At 41.4% G+C, this 16,351-nt stretch overlaps 1 protein-coding gene across 1 annotated transcript in view; it reads left to right on the top strand.

Moving 5' to 3' along the window:
• The window catches only part of cyribb (CYFIP related Rac1 interactor Bb), a 48,781-nt gene extending 42,851 nt beyond the window's left edge, over positions 1-5,930 (top strand). Inside the window, exons 8-12 of the mRNA XM_086306538.1 lie at positions 2,248-2,364; positions 2,480-2,559; positions 2,640-2,766; positions 2,844-2,914; positions 5,123-5,930. Coding sequence (XP_086162664.1) covers positions 2,248-2,364; positions 2,480-2,559; positions 2,640-2,766; positions 2,844-2,914; positions 5,123-5,186 — 459 coding nt within the window. The 3' untranslated portion in view covers positions 5,187-5,930. The remainder of the gene's footprint in view (positions 1-2,247; positions 2,365-2,479; positions 2,560-2,639; positions 2,767-2,843; positions 2,915-5,122) is intronic.
• The last annotated feature ends 10,421 nt before the right edge of the window (positions 5,931-16,351 follow it).

Raw genomic sequence — 16,351 nt, 5'->3', positions numbered from 1 at the left:
AAGATATCAATGAGAGCTGCGATTTCACTTTCTGGAATGTCTAGCTTTAGCTGATTTCTTGCCTTACGTGCCTGGATCTTCCATTGATCATAAAGGTGCATGAGCCGCTTCTCCCTTTTGTATGCCTCCTCTCTCTGAAATGTAAGCATCTTCTCCGTGGGATTTCTTGGGCGATCAGATCTGCGAAGTTCCTCATCCTTGCTTGCTTGACAGATGTCTTTTATTTGATCTGAGCCTTCTGCTTCTGCAGTTAATATCTGAGATGCTTCCATTTTGAGCGAGTGTCACATTTAGACCATCACAATGAATCCCTCTTCTTTCATCATAGACTTTGGCAGTCAGGTGAAACTCGTGAGGCTAAAGCTCTTACTGTAGCATCCCTGGCTGAATGATGGTCTCTTATACTGATGCTTCACAGAGGTTTTATTGGAAATGTTTTTATTGAAACATTCAGTGAAGACACCGTAAGAGCTAGGAGCAAAACAAAACCAGCAATATTAATACCATAAGATCAAAGGAAACAAATTTCTCCTGCTCACATATAGCATATACATCAAATTTACATCACTCAATTCATTGTATCACCTCACTAACTTACCACTACACATAAAGGTCAAGTTCAAGGTTAACAATATAAACTCTATTAAACGACATTTTGATTGCATGTAACTTATTCTGTTAAAGAAAACATTAACAAACCTTGTGCCACTGTCAGCCAGGTACTAATTGGCAAAGTAAACGTACATATTTTTCACTTTAAGGCACACTATTTATCATATCCTAAAAGAAACGTTACTAACAGCCCTTTAACGGTTTTGTGCCAGTTTCCTGTTTCAAAATAAAAGCATGGATTTCAAAATAAAACCGAAGTGCCTTTCAAACAAATGTAAAAATATTTACAAATTTAAAGGTCATTTACAAGGAGACCAGAGAAAGTCAATGTCATTCAGCACTTTGAAGTGAATTAAGATAACCTTGACCGACACATAAAGGGGTGGTAAATGCATTACAGAGTTACCCAGGCAACTGGAGCCTGAAATCTCCAATAGAGTGACCATCAGCTACAAAGAGATGTCCTATGTGGATGCACCTTTAGGCTTTAGTTTACTCTGTGCACTTTTGCACATATGCACCTTGCTGTGTGGACACCCAACTTTGTGAACATAACTCGAGAATGAGGTGATGTACGGTTTTCAAATTGATACCATAGATGTGTTTTTTGTCTTGTCGTCCTCCCTTCAGCCCCAACCGGTCATGGCAGATGGCTGCGCCTCCCTGAGCCTGGGTCTGCCAGAGGTTGAGGGAAACGTGGGGTAGTAAAATTGGTCATTTTTAGCTGCATATGAGGAAAAATAAACCAAAACTGCACTCAGTTCAGACCCGCCTGACAGGAGCTTTTATTTCTTAAAGCAGAACATGTCATTAGACAAATGGGCCCAGACAAGTTGTCGTTAGGACCTGTCAACGCTGAAAGACGCTCGGGCCGCCGTCCCTCCTCGCAGCTCCGTCGCACTCGGTTTAGTCAGCACTCAGACGACTGAATCATTCAGACATCCGAGATGAAACGCAACTGTCCCGGCTCAAACATTCTTTGAGCTCATGTGTCATCATCGTTTGTTAAAAAACCCAAAGTGGTTTGAAAGTTTGGGGCGATTATTCATATTCCGTCAGTGCTCTCATGAAGGCAGGAAGTGTTGTTGTTATTTAAATACGCAGACAAATTTAGAACAGGCTGTTCAAGAGACGCCTTATTCTTTTGTTGTCCGCCAGGTGTTTTCAGCGTCTCATCTGAAACGGCAAAGCAGCAGTCAGCTGGGAAACCGGGGGAGGGAGGAGCAGGAGGGCTGTGTCACAGGGTTTATATCAGTGTTTTCCTGTCGGTGTTTTATTTAACGAAGCAGCTTTTCATCTGCACAAACAGTCTGTTAAAGCTGCTTCGCATCAAATAAACTAATAATACATCCTGATGTTCTCTCGCACCTTTTCATTCAGAGTTTTTTAAATAAAATTTCACAGCATCGCCACAGTGTAGAGCGCAAAGTGGCTTTAATGTCCCTCCAAGCGTGTCAGCTACACGGCCACCTTCGTGGTCGCTTTCTTTTCTCAGTCTCCTTGTAAAGTAGCTTTAACTGGCAGCTCTTCTAATAACAGAGATAACCACGTTTGAGTTTGATTATTTTAAGATCAGAGGTCCAGAACACTAAACATGCAGTCAGTGGATTCAAGCTTTGGTTTTTTTGTTTGCAGGCAGAAGGTGAGAATGAAGTCAACAATGAATTGGCCAATCGGATATCTCTCTTCTACGCCGATGCCACGCCCATGCTGAAGACGTTAAGTGACGGCACAACGAAGTTTGTTTCTGAGGTGAGACTCAGAAACAAAAATATTGGATACTTTATTTTCTTTTAGTGTGTGTGTGTGTGTGTGTGTGTGTGTGTGTGTGTGTGTATCCACTCAAGTCATTCCTCCCTCCTTACAGAACAAGAACCTGCCCATCGAGAACACGACGGACTGCTTAAGCACGATGGCGAGCGTGTGCAAAGTCATGCTGGAAACACCGTAAGTGACCTCCTCCGCGTGTTAAATACGCCATTCACGGCTTTGCGTCTTATCCCTCCTCTTCCTCCTCCTGCTGTCAGGGAGTATCGCAGCCGTTTCACAAGCGAGGACACGGTGTCCTTCTGCCTCAGGGTGATGGTCGGGGTGATCATCTTGTACGACTACGTCCATCCCGTAGGAGCGTTCGCCAAGTCGTCCAAAATCGACGTGAGTGTAGACACGTTCACGCCAAACTTCTCACTCGCAGCTTCTTCTACAGCTAACGGTCTCTTTCTGTTCCACAGATGAAAGGCTGCATCAAAGTCCTCAAAGATCAGCCGCCAAACAGCGTAGAAGGCCTTCTCAACGCTCTCAGGTCAGTTCTTGTTCCGATTATTAAAAAAAATAAAAAATAAAAATCCCTGTTGCCCAGCGTGAAATGTGATTGCAGCCCGTGAGCAGGCTTTTAAACTGAACAGGAGCAGGCTGCTCACGCTGTGAGTTGGATGAGTTGGTTCCTGTTCACAAGCAGCAGACAGACCTCATCCCCTTCAGCGCAGTGACTCATCCTCCACGCCGTCCAGCGGGGGATTCGGTCAGCTGTGAGCCTGATCCGGGTTGGGTGTCAAAGCCTCTCCACAAAGGCCGATTACATGTGACACCAGGTCCCCTCGCGCCCTCACAAATTTCACCCACCTCACCTCGCTCTCGCAGCTGCTGACAGCTTTGAGTCGACCTTACATCTGTGTGTTTGTGTGTGTGGGGAGCCCGAGGCGGGCCGGCTCTACCGGGCCACACGAGGTTATTTTCATGCGAAAGCTGACAGATTTTCTCTCAGTGATTGCCACACTGATGTGACGGAGGATGATAGTGTATGTTAGACACATGCAGTGCTGGACAGTAATGAAGTCAAAGTTCAAGCTCACTTTACTGCACTATTTATCTGACATTTACTGGAAGATTTTCTAATTTACCGTTTTGTTTGTATCAAAACAAACAACACAGCCAAGGTAAAAGGAAAGTACAAACTCTTTCATTTCTAAGATGGGCTTAGACGAACAACATCATGGCACATTACACTGTGTCGTTATTTGCAGTCAGTACATCCTTACTGCTTCCTCAGGAATTAAGAGGGCAAGTAGCAGCCAGCTGCTGCTAATCAAATGCAATAGACTAACGATCATCAGCAAGTGTGAACAGAGGTTTTGACAGTTTGCTGGTCTGAAGCATTCAGATAAGTGCAATGTCAGTCTTAACAGGAGTGGACATCCCAGCTAATTCACTCCAGGATCAGATCAAGCAGCGCTCAGAGAAACTGCAAAAAAACCAGAACTCAGATCTCAGGCTGTATTGACCTCGTTTTAAAACCTGCTAATGACCAGATAACTTTTATGCCCCGATAGTGCAAACCTTAGAATTGACAGAGGGTGTACTTTCATTTTTTGCTATCAATGTATAATAAATAAATACAGTAATACAAACACTGGGGCTCTTTGCCATGTTTCAGCTTCATTAGCAGCCGCATCAAAGCAGGACTGCAGCTTCCTGTTATTTTCATCAATATTTAAACTGCAGATCGGGCCGGTGTGTCAGGTTGTTGCAGGAGTTCTCAAAATCTTGCGGGCAGATTTACATGAAAATTTTACCACCAGCATGGCCCAACTTGGAATTGATCCAGATCTGGATGATTCTTCTTTTTTATTTAATTGTAGCGTTTTTAAAAATATGGCCTCAGAGCAGGTTTCAGTATACGGGGCGCCTGCTCTCCCACGTGAGCTGCAGACACAACACTTTTGGAGTCTTTAAAGGAAGCTGCTGCTGCTCCTGCTGCTGATCATGATGAGAAAAATTTGTAGGAACTGGAGTTAAAGAAAATATCACAAACTGAGGCAAGAATTCAATGAATGCATCATGTGGTGGCTTTGGCGTTGGTACGCAGCCTCGGAGCGCTTCTTTTGATCGATAAGACGTGGAAATGCTTCCTTTTGTTAACAGTGTCGACTCATTCTCACTCAAATTAAGCTTCACGTGAAAACACACAGCCTTCAGATTTAAAGAGTGTGAATCTTTTAAAGGTACAAATACTGCAGAAACAATAACTCCTTACTTTGTAATAAGAGTTCCTGGCAGAGCAATAGTTCTTGTTTCTGTGTAGTCTATAAAGTCTATATTAAAAAACTGCTTCAAACTTCATTTTTAGCAGAACAAACCTTGAACATGTTACAACTCGAGAAGCAGAAACCAGAGCATTCACAAGTGTGATTTCCCATCGGACGTTTTGTTTTTAGTAACAGTTTAAATCTTTACATATAATCCAAAGAGGCTTAAGTCGGATCAAAAGGTTAAAGGAGAAGAAAGCTGCCTTCTACTGTTTGGAGGAGATTGACACCAGATCAGGAACCAGTGTGGACGAAAGGAAATGCTTCAGTATTAACATTTACCCCGTTGAAGAGGACGTTTTCAGCTAAACGAGGACTTTCACTTTGAGAGCTCGAGCATATTTTGTTCATAATACTTCAGTATTTTCACTCTTTGTTCTTCTACTGAAGTGCACATTTGCTTTTTCTCTCTCTCTCGCCTGCAGGTACACAACCAAGCATTTAAACGATGAATCAACCAACAAGACTATCAAGAGCATGCTGCAGTAGGACTGAGCTGCTAGGACTGCTGAAGGGAGACGCCGCTCTCTCGAATGTCGCTGCACAGAATGTTGTCTTTTTTTTTTTTTCTTCCTTTGTTTGCTTTTTTAAATGGAAAAGAGCTACTGCTCCGCCCTCTTTTATACTGCAAAATGCTACTGCCATTGTAAACGTCTTTTTTGGTGCCAAAAAGATGTCGCTGATATGTAATGTTTTCGATAAAAGCCCATGCCGCTATGGCAGCTAATGAAAGCATTGTGGATGCTCCGGTTTTTATTTTAAACATGTCTTCTTTTTTTTCCCTGTGTAAGGGGACGGGAGTTCTGACTTGAAAATTTAATACAGAGAGATATATAGAGACGTATATATTATTTTTGGTTGATTTGTTATTTAATTCCATCTTCTGCATGATTACGAAACAAAATAGTCTTTTCCTTGTATTTAAAGTAAAACAAAACAAAAGCAATGGTTCCTCTTAATTTGTCTGCTCTTTTGTGCTTTCATAATTAAATGTTTTGTTATTGAAATGGTACTTGTTGAATTGAGATTAAGAGTACTGTTTTTATATTTTTTATAGGTTTTAATTTGTGCATATGTCTTTTTTTTGTTTTTTTTTTAGTTGTGTTGTATTTTTTAGTTGAAAACTTTAAACTGTGATACGTTCAAAATCAAATTAAAACTGGGAGTGTGTACTGTACATGCACAGTATGTTGTGGCTGGAGAAATTAAAAGGAGAACTCTTGTTTTCTACGACCCCGACTCGTCAGGTTTGATCTCTTCTCGCCGTCTCCGGGCGGCCGGAGGGGAAGATTGAGAACTCAGTGACACACAGTTTTTTAAACTTAAAACCAAAATAAGCAACTTTAACACTTCAAAGCAGTCCTCTTAATCTAATTGCCAAATTATGTCTGTTCACCTTCATGTGAAGGTCAATAACGCTCTCAGGGTTGATGTTAAGTAATGGTAGTTACAAATAACTGAAACCAGCCGAGCGCAGCAGAATATTAATAAAATGGATTAAGTGAAATCCACCTTCACTACCTGCAGGACTGACTTAACATTAATGCATTGATAATTACAGCGCAGAAAACCCTTTTTTCCTGTATTTCGAATGTAATTTAAGCATGATTTGATTTATTTACTGATGGTGGGTCTTGACAAAGCCCCTCAGTTCAGTCTGACTGAAACAGGACATTTTTGCACCCCTATGCCTGCTTTTAGGAAGGAGGGTGGAGCTTCTGTGCTCGCAGCCCTAGATGACCATATTAGGTATATCCACTCTTGCTGACATCACTCAGAGTCAACAGCAGTGTTGGTCAAGTTACTTGAAAAAAGTAATCAGTAACTAATTACTGATTACTTCCCCAAAAAAGTATTTGAGCCTGTGTGTACACACAGTGTACACACAGGCTCAAATATATACATACAATCAAGTAAAACTTTTAGTAAGCTGTGCTGAAGGTTCTACAAGGTCTTTTAATTTGAGAAGGCCAAGGCCCATTAACCTCTGGTTAGTGCTCATGACTTACTACAGCTGGTAGTTTCTCTTTGGCAGCATAAAGAGGATTTGTTTGACAGCTCTCATTGAACTGACCAATACTCATTACTTCAAACAACTGAACATAAGTACAAATTATTCAGCTTTCAAATCCAAGACTGTACCAACTATCAGGCATGGTGGTGGTAGCATCATGCTCCGGGGCTGTTTTGGTGCGAATGGTAATGCTACATTACACATAGTGGATGGAATAATATAAAAAGGAGGACTACCTCCAAATTCATTAACTTGAAACTTGGACACAGTTGGATGTTCCTGCAGGACAATGATCCCAGACATATAAAAAGTGGTTTGGGATGGATAAAGCAGGCATTATTATGACATTAAGCTCCTGGAAAAACCTTCACAAAGCCCCAAACTCAACACTTTGGAAAATTTGTGGACTATTTGTAAAAATTTGACCAATTCTGTCCAGAAGAGCAGTCACAAATCCAGCCAGAATTATGCCACCAGACTGTTGATCGGTACCAAAAAGGTACAACTTCCTAAGGGACATTTAACGAAATATCAGTGAAGACGTATGTATATATATTTGAGCCTGTGAAATGAAAACCTACAGACCCAATTCTTGTTTTTAAAGTTATTAAACATGTATGCTGTACAACCGATAAATAAATCATTAAAATCCCCAAATTACCATGACATTCGTGCCCAATATGAGTGCACGTAAACTTCACATCTGCACAGAGGGTTAATTACCGAGCACTAGAGATACAAACAGGCCTGCTGTTGTGCACAGTTTCCACCTTCATGCCGAGCTAAACTAAACGGCTGTAGTCTGTAGAGTCATATTTAGTGTACACATAAACAAGCAGTAGAATAATCCTCTCCTCTCTCCTATGCAATATGAAAATAATAGTAACAAGACAAAAAGTACTGTTTTGTTTGTCTGCTAATGAAAAGCATCCATTTCCCCCAGTGACACCTTTGTTAAATGAGCTTTTCATTTGTCCTCTTTTCGCCTTTTACGACCACTCAAAGTCTGCTATACTTAATGGCTCACTAAGAAACATAATTACACGATGTCAGTGACAAGTGGTCATCTCTCTTTATCTAAAACCAAAAAAAAGCTTTTCAGGATCCATTATTCCTTTCCTCCACATTAAAGGTTTTCTCCTGTTCCATCCATGCTCCGGTAAAAAAGAAAGATCCTTTCTAATCATTCTCACTCTCCTAACCTTTTTATTTTTCCTCCTCTTTTCAGTCGTGACACACAGAGAGAGGGAGCAAAAAGAAGGGGGCCACTCTCGTGTGGCCACTGCAGCAAAACTTCTCAGGGTCAAAGGCAGACAGACAGCAGAGCGTGCATGGGTGTGTCCTCTGCAGCATCGCTGCACTAACAGACTGGGGGGAAAAAAGGGAAGGAAACGAGAGGGAGTGAAGGAGGAGATGGGAGGCAAGCGGAGCGGTTTAATCTTGGGTGGGTTTAAAATCCTTGAGGGAGAGTTATAGAAAAGCACGGTGGGGGTGGGGGTGTATAGCTTCTGTTGCATTTTTTAAATGCAGCTCAAACGTGGTTGCAGGGCATGCGACGCACACAGAATAGCTGCCTTTTTGTCACCGTGACTCCTTCTCAGTGGGGAGCGTTGACCTTGTTTCCCACCCACCGTGACCCTCCATGCAGAAGCTTTCACTGTATCATCGGGGCTGCAGGCGGAGACGGCGGCCCTGCTGTCCAGACGAATGAAGCCTTTCTGAGCTGTATTCAATCTAATATCAAAGTCAACCTTTCCTCTCACCTGAGAATGATCATAACGGAGCAGCGTGGAGGCGTGGAAGCCAAAAAAAGAAGAAAAAGACTGAATTAATGAAGTTTTTAAAGTGTATTAAACCTCCAAATGTTATTACAGATTGATGCTTGAAGCTACAGGATCAGATCATGTGTGAATATCGGCAAATGCTGATTACACCCACAGCATCCCTGCTCTGTCACTAGAGCCACAGACTTAATAAAAGAAGGAAAAAAGGGAAGGACCATGTCTATGGTATCAGATAAGAGCAGCAAGCTTGGGAAAATGACCTTCACGCAGATTAAATCCTGCAAACACAGATATCAGCTAATTAGTGCAACACACAGAATCTCACCCGCTATAACTGGAGTTCCCAGATTCAATCTATATCATCAAATTATGAGAACTTTCTTCTCACCTACCTTTGATCTGCCTGAAAATGTTTTTGTTTGACCATTAAAATGATTGCTTTGAAATCTGAGCTTCTCTTCTACATGCAGCTGATTGGAAACCCCGGGGTCCCAAGGAGAATCAGCAGTGCTGAGAATAGTGGGAGGTGCTTAGGTAACAAAAGGCCACGCATCAGGTGTGGCAGCCCTTTGTCTTACTCGGTGAGGGGTTTGATTCAACACGCTCCTCCATGATATGTATATGCAGTGAATGTGCTGGTGTGTTATAGGACATCCATAAAGTCCTAAATGGTTCTTCTATAGCACTTTATACAACTTGGCTCATTCACCCAAGCCTTTCTAATATTCACACTCCGATGGATGCATCGTAGAGCAACTTGGAGTTTGGTATCTTGGGATGAAAGCTAGAACAGCCAAGGATCAAACCACTGACCCACCAATTAGTAGATGACCTGTTCTACCTATTGAGCTACACCACTGCCAGATCTTTTAAATAATTTTGTCATTATCTCAAAATTTCCACTTATTAACTCCATATTTCTTTTTTCTTTCTGCTGAAGTTATTTTCTCAGTGTTTTAATTAACAGCCTGAAAAAACTGTAACATGGCAAAGAGCAGCTGGAGACAACTTCTAAATCATTTATAACTGTATTTCATAATAATGCAAAATGAAACGTACGATTTTTAGTCACAAAAATTCCCCATCAGTTGACCTGGAGAAGCTTGATAATTCAGGTTAAGTTTAAAATATGTTAAAAGGCATAAAATGTAAAATGGTCTGTATTTGTATAGCGCTTTACTTAGTCTCTATGGACCCCAAAGCACTTTACACTACATTCAGTCATCCACCCGTTCACACACACGCACTGACAGAGGCGAGGCTGCCGGACACTGGCGCCACCGGGCCCTCTGACCACCACCAGTAGGCAACGGGTGAAGTGTCTCGCCCGAGGACACAACGACCGAGACTGTCGGGGCTACAGGAAGAGTTCTCCATGTTTCTTGAAAGAAACATTCAAAACTCTTCTTTGGATGTTTGCTGCATTTTGTTCTGTTCTCTGTCGAGATGATGACACACTGCTTCATTACGTTGAAGTCTGGACTCTGGGGAGGCCAGTGCATAACTGATAGTTTTACATTGTGTGTTTTTCTATCCAGGTGTGCTTTTGCTGCATTGTCAGTGTGTTTGGGATCATGCTAAAAATGAAACCACTGCAAATCCGATGCTTTTCACATGTTATTGCAGGTTTTACTGTACTTTAACAACGCTGGCTAAAATGCAGCTTAAACCATGACGGCACCTCCACCCTGTTTTACAGATGGCTGTAGATTCTCACTGTTGTACCTCTCTCCTGACCTCATTTGAATGTACTGTCAATGATGTAAGACAAGAATGTCAAATTTGGGTTAATCACTCCATAAGACCTGTTTTCACAGAATTTCAGTGCCTTTTCTCCCTGTTTGCTTTCCTCTTTGAACTGAAGAATAATAATAATGGATACTTTATTGATCCCCATGGGGAAATTACTTGTTTTTCTCTGCATTTGACCCATTCACTCTGTGAAGCAGTGGGCAGCCCACTAAGCAGGCGCCCGGGGAGCAGTGTGTAGGGACGGTACCTTGCTCAGGGGTACCTCAGGGTAGCCGTTAAGTGGATTCGAACCGCCGACCTTCCGATCATGGGGCGACCACTTTACCTACTGAGCTATCCCTGCCCCATAAGCTTCTCAGATGAGCGGTGAAACATCTTCAAGAAACTTAAAGAAGCCTAGTTGCTTTTCTCTCCAAACACAGATTACCATGACCTGGACGACTGAGAACCTGCACAGAAATATTCTTGAATTCACCTTAAAAAAAGGACAAGAAAAAAAGGCGGCTTGTTCAAGACTTTTGCACAGTAGCTTTGTAGCTGTTTATTTTATGTTAGCACTCACCAGCAAATCTCATCCATCTATTTATTACTGGTTTATAGTTGTTGTTTTATGTCATTGTTGTAGCCTGTATTTCATTATTATGTTCATGGGTGATTTTTATTCGCTTGGCTGCAGTCTACAAATGTTTTATTATAGGATTAAACTTTGTAAAGCACTTTGAACTTTTGTTTTGAACAGTGCTAAATTTATTCAATTTGCACACTATTCATACTTGATGAGTTATGTCTGTGTGCACTGATGCTGTGGATGATTTGAGGGAGAGAAGGCACACAAAGGGGAAAAAAAGAGATAATCCCGAAGCTGTTTGAAGGTCAAGTGTTGCCACATTAAATTTTAAAGTATTTGTCAAGCAAATATTATTCACATCACACATATTTCCTGACGGGGATCTTGGCCTCGAATGGTTGGATTGCTGCTCCTTTGTCCTTGAAGTTTATAGCCTTCAAAATGTTTTCTTGATGTGACCGACTGAATTCGTTTGAGTCCTGCTCGTTCAGCAGGAATTCCTCATGATAAAAATCTCCACGCTCGTTCACGACCACGTTGGGATTGTTTCTGTGGCAGTAATTAAGATGTAGCCTGACAGTTTATTCTTCTTAAAATAAAATTTATTATATTTTCTGTGTTTTTTTCCCTGGAAAACAAGAAAGGAAAAATTCAGTGCCAAGAAGTGAATTTTTTTTGTGTGTTCAGTTGCAGACAACAAGAGGCAGACTGCCAGAAATGAAATATGTTGCACTTCTGATCACTGTAGGTGCATTTCTGATCTGTTGTGTTATGCACCTTTCCTCTCTTTGCACCTGCATTTCTGCAAAAATCGTGCACGCATGCTAGGTTAAAAACAGAAAGAATTTTCCCTGGAATTTGAAAAGCCTCACGCGCTGTTTCCATGCAGATTTGTTTAGCTTTTGTTAGAAGATGTTAGTTTACTGATACGGGGCAGTTAGTTTTCCTTTAACGCGAGCAGCTGAAGAATGAATTAAAAGTAAAACAGATACAGTAGAAGAAGTAATGATTTGATCCAAAACTACAAAATAAACAAACTCACAAATTCAGCAGGGGATCAAATCATCATTTCCCCCACTGTATCCCCTCATTTGTGTTTGTTTGGGATGATACTTGCTGGATTTTATCCGTTATGTCTTCTGTCTAAAACACACCAGAAAAACCAGCCAAACACGGGCGGCCTTTCATCCTCAGTGATCCTGTGAGGCTTCCCATAAACGCCCGAGGGTGAAATCTTCCTGTGTCAGGGAACTTTGTGTTATTTACACAGTAGGCCTTGGAAGATGAGCTAACATTTGGCCCCTCGCAGGGGAACATGGAGCTATACAGCGGCGTCCAGAGGAAGTGAATTATGTTGTTGGTCACACCTCACAGAGAACATCTCACCATGCGGTTTAGTGTTTTAGAGAAAAGTGAAAAGGAGATTCGCTTTATTACAAAACACTCGACTTTTTGGCTTCGTGGAGGGCAAAGCCGCCTCCTTTCCTCCTTTCTGCTCAAGTTATAATTATTTTTTTCTGAAGACACGTGTAAGTGATGCTCTACAGTTTGACATTTCCACTCCCGTGTGTCACAGAGAACGGGCACAACTGTCAGTTTGTTTCCGAGTAAAGAGTTTCTTCTTTTATTCCAGTGAAAACCCCAGCAGCCTGAGAGCCGTGCTCTGTCCATAAACCACAAGGCCCTAACACATTGCTCATCTGTCTCTTGGGTGAGACAAGTTCACTTTTCTCAGAAAGACAACGGCTATCCTCTGAGACCACCCTGCCACCCTCACAACCACCCCTTTCACACACAAACACACTCACAGATGCAGAGACCCCCCCGCCCCTGCTCAAAAATCCCACTTCCTCCTGTACGTTGCTTTAATCGGGGGAGTCTTAGTTAATCAGTCGTGTCAAAACATTAACGGCTCATTGAGGATCACGTTTCATGCCAGCCAGACTGAACCAAGGGTGCCGTAATCTCGGTCCGTTGAGCAGATAGGACTATTTGCTTGGGCAAAGCTTCAACGCTTTATCAGGAACTAAGAGTCAGTGAAAGTATTGCTACACTTCAGTAAGAAGGCACAGGCCAAGTTCCTCTTAAACACTCTCAAAGAAAGTGGACGTTTTATACCAAGAAGCCTGTTTTTTAGAGAGGGAAGCATAGTCCACATCTGGAGTAATAATAATAAAAGAAAATGCCCTAAGTCCAACTTTAAGAAGATAAAAACTTTCATTTAGCTTCTTAGTTCAATAACTGAAGAAGGCGTAAATCTTCGATTAATATTAACAATATTTCAAAGCAGAATCGTGAATGTAAAATTTATATTAGTGACAATTACATGTCCAAAAAGAAAAACAAAATTATGAATATTCAATGTGGCAAAAAACATTAACTTTAGTTGAACTTTTTTCAACATTTAATCAACAGAAAATAAAATTTCCATGTTCTTGGGACATGACACAAACTAATCCAAACAAGCCTTCAGTCTAACGTGCAGAAACACATTTACTTGTTATATTTTAAGCTGGAGAGTTCCCTACAATAGCACATAGGATATCAGAATCAGAATACTTTAAGATCCATAAGGATATTATGTATGTGATATGTGTTTGTTTGTCTCCTTACCAAAACTCCCTACTGAGAATCTAAAAAGCTGTGACGTAAGAGCAGAGCACTCGTCTATTTTAGCAAGAAAAGCTTCGGTATCCGGACGGTGTGAGGAATTATTGGGGTTGTAAAGAGGAAACACACCTAATTAACCTAACGGTCTCTTCTTATCAGGAGTGTAGAGAAACTGTCATGATTTGGATTGTGGAGTTGTTGAACATCCAAAATCAATCTTTAATTTGCCTAATTAAAAAAACAAACAAAGAGGTCTCCAGAATACTGACGCTTTTTTTTTGGTAGTCTTTCTAACGCTCTTGTGCCGTTTGGTGTCAGACCTTTTACATGTGAATCATCTATTATCCTGTCAGCACAGATGCCACTTAATTGATGGTTACAGCAGTTTTCTTCATAGACCTCGTCCGTGTTGGCTTAAAGAGCTCGGAAACATAACGTGATGAAACCTAAATGTCCACGTAGCAGCTGATAACCTGATTCTCTTTTTTTCATGCGTGCCACTGATGAGACTTCAGAGGGGGCAGTGACGGTCTGTTAGGCTATCCACTGAACTGAGACCTCTCAACAATTACTGTCTGGCTTCAAAGAGCTCACACATGTACGGCTAACTGCATTAATAATTAGATCTAGTTAAGGATTTCAGTGAGGGAACTTTGTTTTTATACCCTCCCTCCTGTGTGGTAATCCTGTCGTCCAGTTAAATTTTTTTACACGTGCTCACACTTTTTTTACTTCACACATTGGTGTGAAAAGACACCAGAGGAGTGTGAGAGTCTCCCTCAGCGGCTGTCACTTCCTTACTAAGAAACAGAAATGTATAGAAATTATGCAGAGCAGGCCAAACCTCGCTGACCTCCAGCAGCAGGCTCCAACCATTCACGCAAGCTGCAAACAGCAGCATGTCAGGTTGCTGCAGCGTGCCACCGAAATTTCACTTAAGTTTCACTTTCCACAGAATTTTACTTTATAAGCTGTTATGTGCAAAGACTTCTACTTATCTTCACTTTTATGTACAAGTCTAAAAAAAGTTATTGAAGTAGTGACGTGGGGGAAGAAGCACTTAAATGTTAATTTCATTGAATTTTTGACATATTTAAGTAATATGACAACATATAGCACATTTAAAGGGGATAGTTAATACATTTTATCTGCTTCGATATTACTGATGAAATTAACAACAATGAGACTACCCCAAACAGGTCTGATTTTACAGCTGGAGGCCGCTCACAAATATGCTTTTATTTCACTAGTTTTGTAGTGTCAGTGTCCCTGCTGGTAGCATGAGGCAATATCTGGACCCTACAGAGGTTGCACAGGTAGTCCAGCTCCTCCAGGGTGGTGCCATTGTTACCCAAGGAAAGAAATCACAGTTTTAAGAGCATGGAGAAGATTGAGGAAACAGGCATTTACTCTGGGAGAGCTGGACGGGGCTGCAAAACGCCCTTAACCCATCAGCACGACCAGTATCTGCTCCTTTGTGCAAGGACAACCAGGATGAGCACAGCCAGAGCACTACAAAGTGACCTCCAGCAGGCCACTGGTGTGAATGTTTAGATGTGATGTCTTTTCAAAGTGTTCCTTTCATTTTTGTTTGAGCAGTGTATATAATACTGCCAAGCTAAGCTAACAGGGGCTTGTTTGTGAGATTAAAGTAATCAATAAAATCTTATTTTAACTGCAATCTGTGATGAACCACTGCTGGAGAGAATCATCTACTAATTGGAAGTTGGTGGTTCAATCCCTGGTTCCTACATGTTGAAGATAATGAACCCTGAGTTTACCCTGATTCATCTATTGGAGTGTGTTGGGGTAAAGGTGCATAGGCTTAGAGAAAAAGGGCTTGCATGAATTTGTATGTGTGTTATGAGACTCAGAGTTACTTACTAACAGTGTCGTTACTGGAGCACAAAAGGCCATGCTTTTTTTCTTTTTTTCTCCCCCAGCTTTACCTGTTTTGTTTAATCACTAAAACACAGCTTAATCTTCAGTATAAAGGACTAAAACATCTGATTCAACGTACTTTAACTGTAAAGTATTTATTATTCACATTTTTCAGAGTCAGAAAGAAATGGCATGTTATGTTAGAAAACAACTAACTAAATAGAGTTTTCCAATCTGGCAACCCAAAGACTAACATGAATAATAATGGTCAGTAGGTTTTTTTCTCTTGTTTCATCCAGGCTAAAGCGCATTATTTCCAACTGATCAACTTCCCTTAAGTATGTTTAAGTTTGACACTTTTGAGAGAAGTTTTTCAGGTGTTTGTGACATGCCAGTCACAACACATAAATTCCAACTTAAAACCAAGATTGACCTCAAAGCTGCCTGCCTTGGACTTCTTTATTTTTTTGTCTGTATATACAAAACTGTCACATTCACTTCCACTTGCAGTTTTCATTCACTCTGCCTAATGCAATTTCCTCCGATGGAGGTCCTGAAGGGAGTCGACCGTTTTCTGTCTTTCCATCGGTCCATAAATCATGACCCTGAGTCCTGATGACGATGCAACTGTGGTCACGGTTTCCACCATCAGGTTGTGCTTCCAGCCATCCTGTCACTGAGTAATATCCGACAGAACAGCACACGTTCATGTGAGAAGCCCGGCCGTGTGGTCTCACTAAGTTATTGTGATGGTGTATGGTGAAATAGTTCTGTTTTTTTTTAATTCTCGCAAGTATTTCACATGACGGTGTGGAAATGATGGAGACCCTCGTACATTGAAACTCATCTTCTTAAGCAATACGAAAGAAAAAATTCATTAAAGAAATGACACAGGACCTAAGAGTGATACATCTGGACCTTCGGTTGGACCACTGGTATCTGCGGTGAAGCTTTGACCGTCAGTTTTGGCTGATAACGGTGTTGCTCCAACCACTTTTGCTGGGACATCCTATCAGTCCTCTTATCGCACTCTAACCAAGCAAAC

This window comes from Aulonocara sp. 'chitande type north' Nkhata Bay, linkage group LG9 (genome assembly GCF_057382095.1).
Source record: "Aulonocara sp. 'chitande type north' Nkhata Bay isolate Kocher_YH1m ecotype deep benthic linkage group LG9, A_spYH_male_GT1.1, whole genome shotgun sequence".
Lineage (NCBI taxonomy): Eukaryota > Metazoa > Chordata > Actinopteri > Cichliformes > Cichlidae > Aulonocara > Aulonocara sp. 'chitande type north' Nkhata Bay.
The sequence above is the reverse complement of the archived record's forward strand: the minus strand, read 5'-3'. Positions and strand labels throughout refer to the sequence as shown.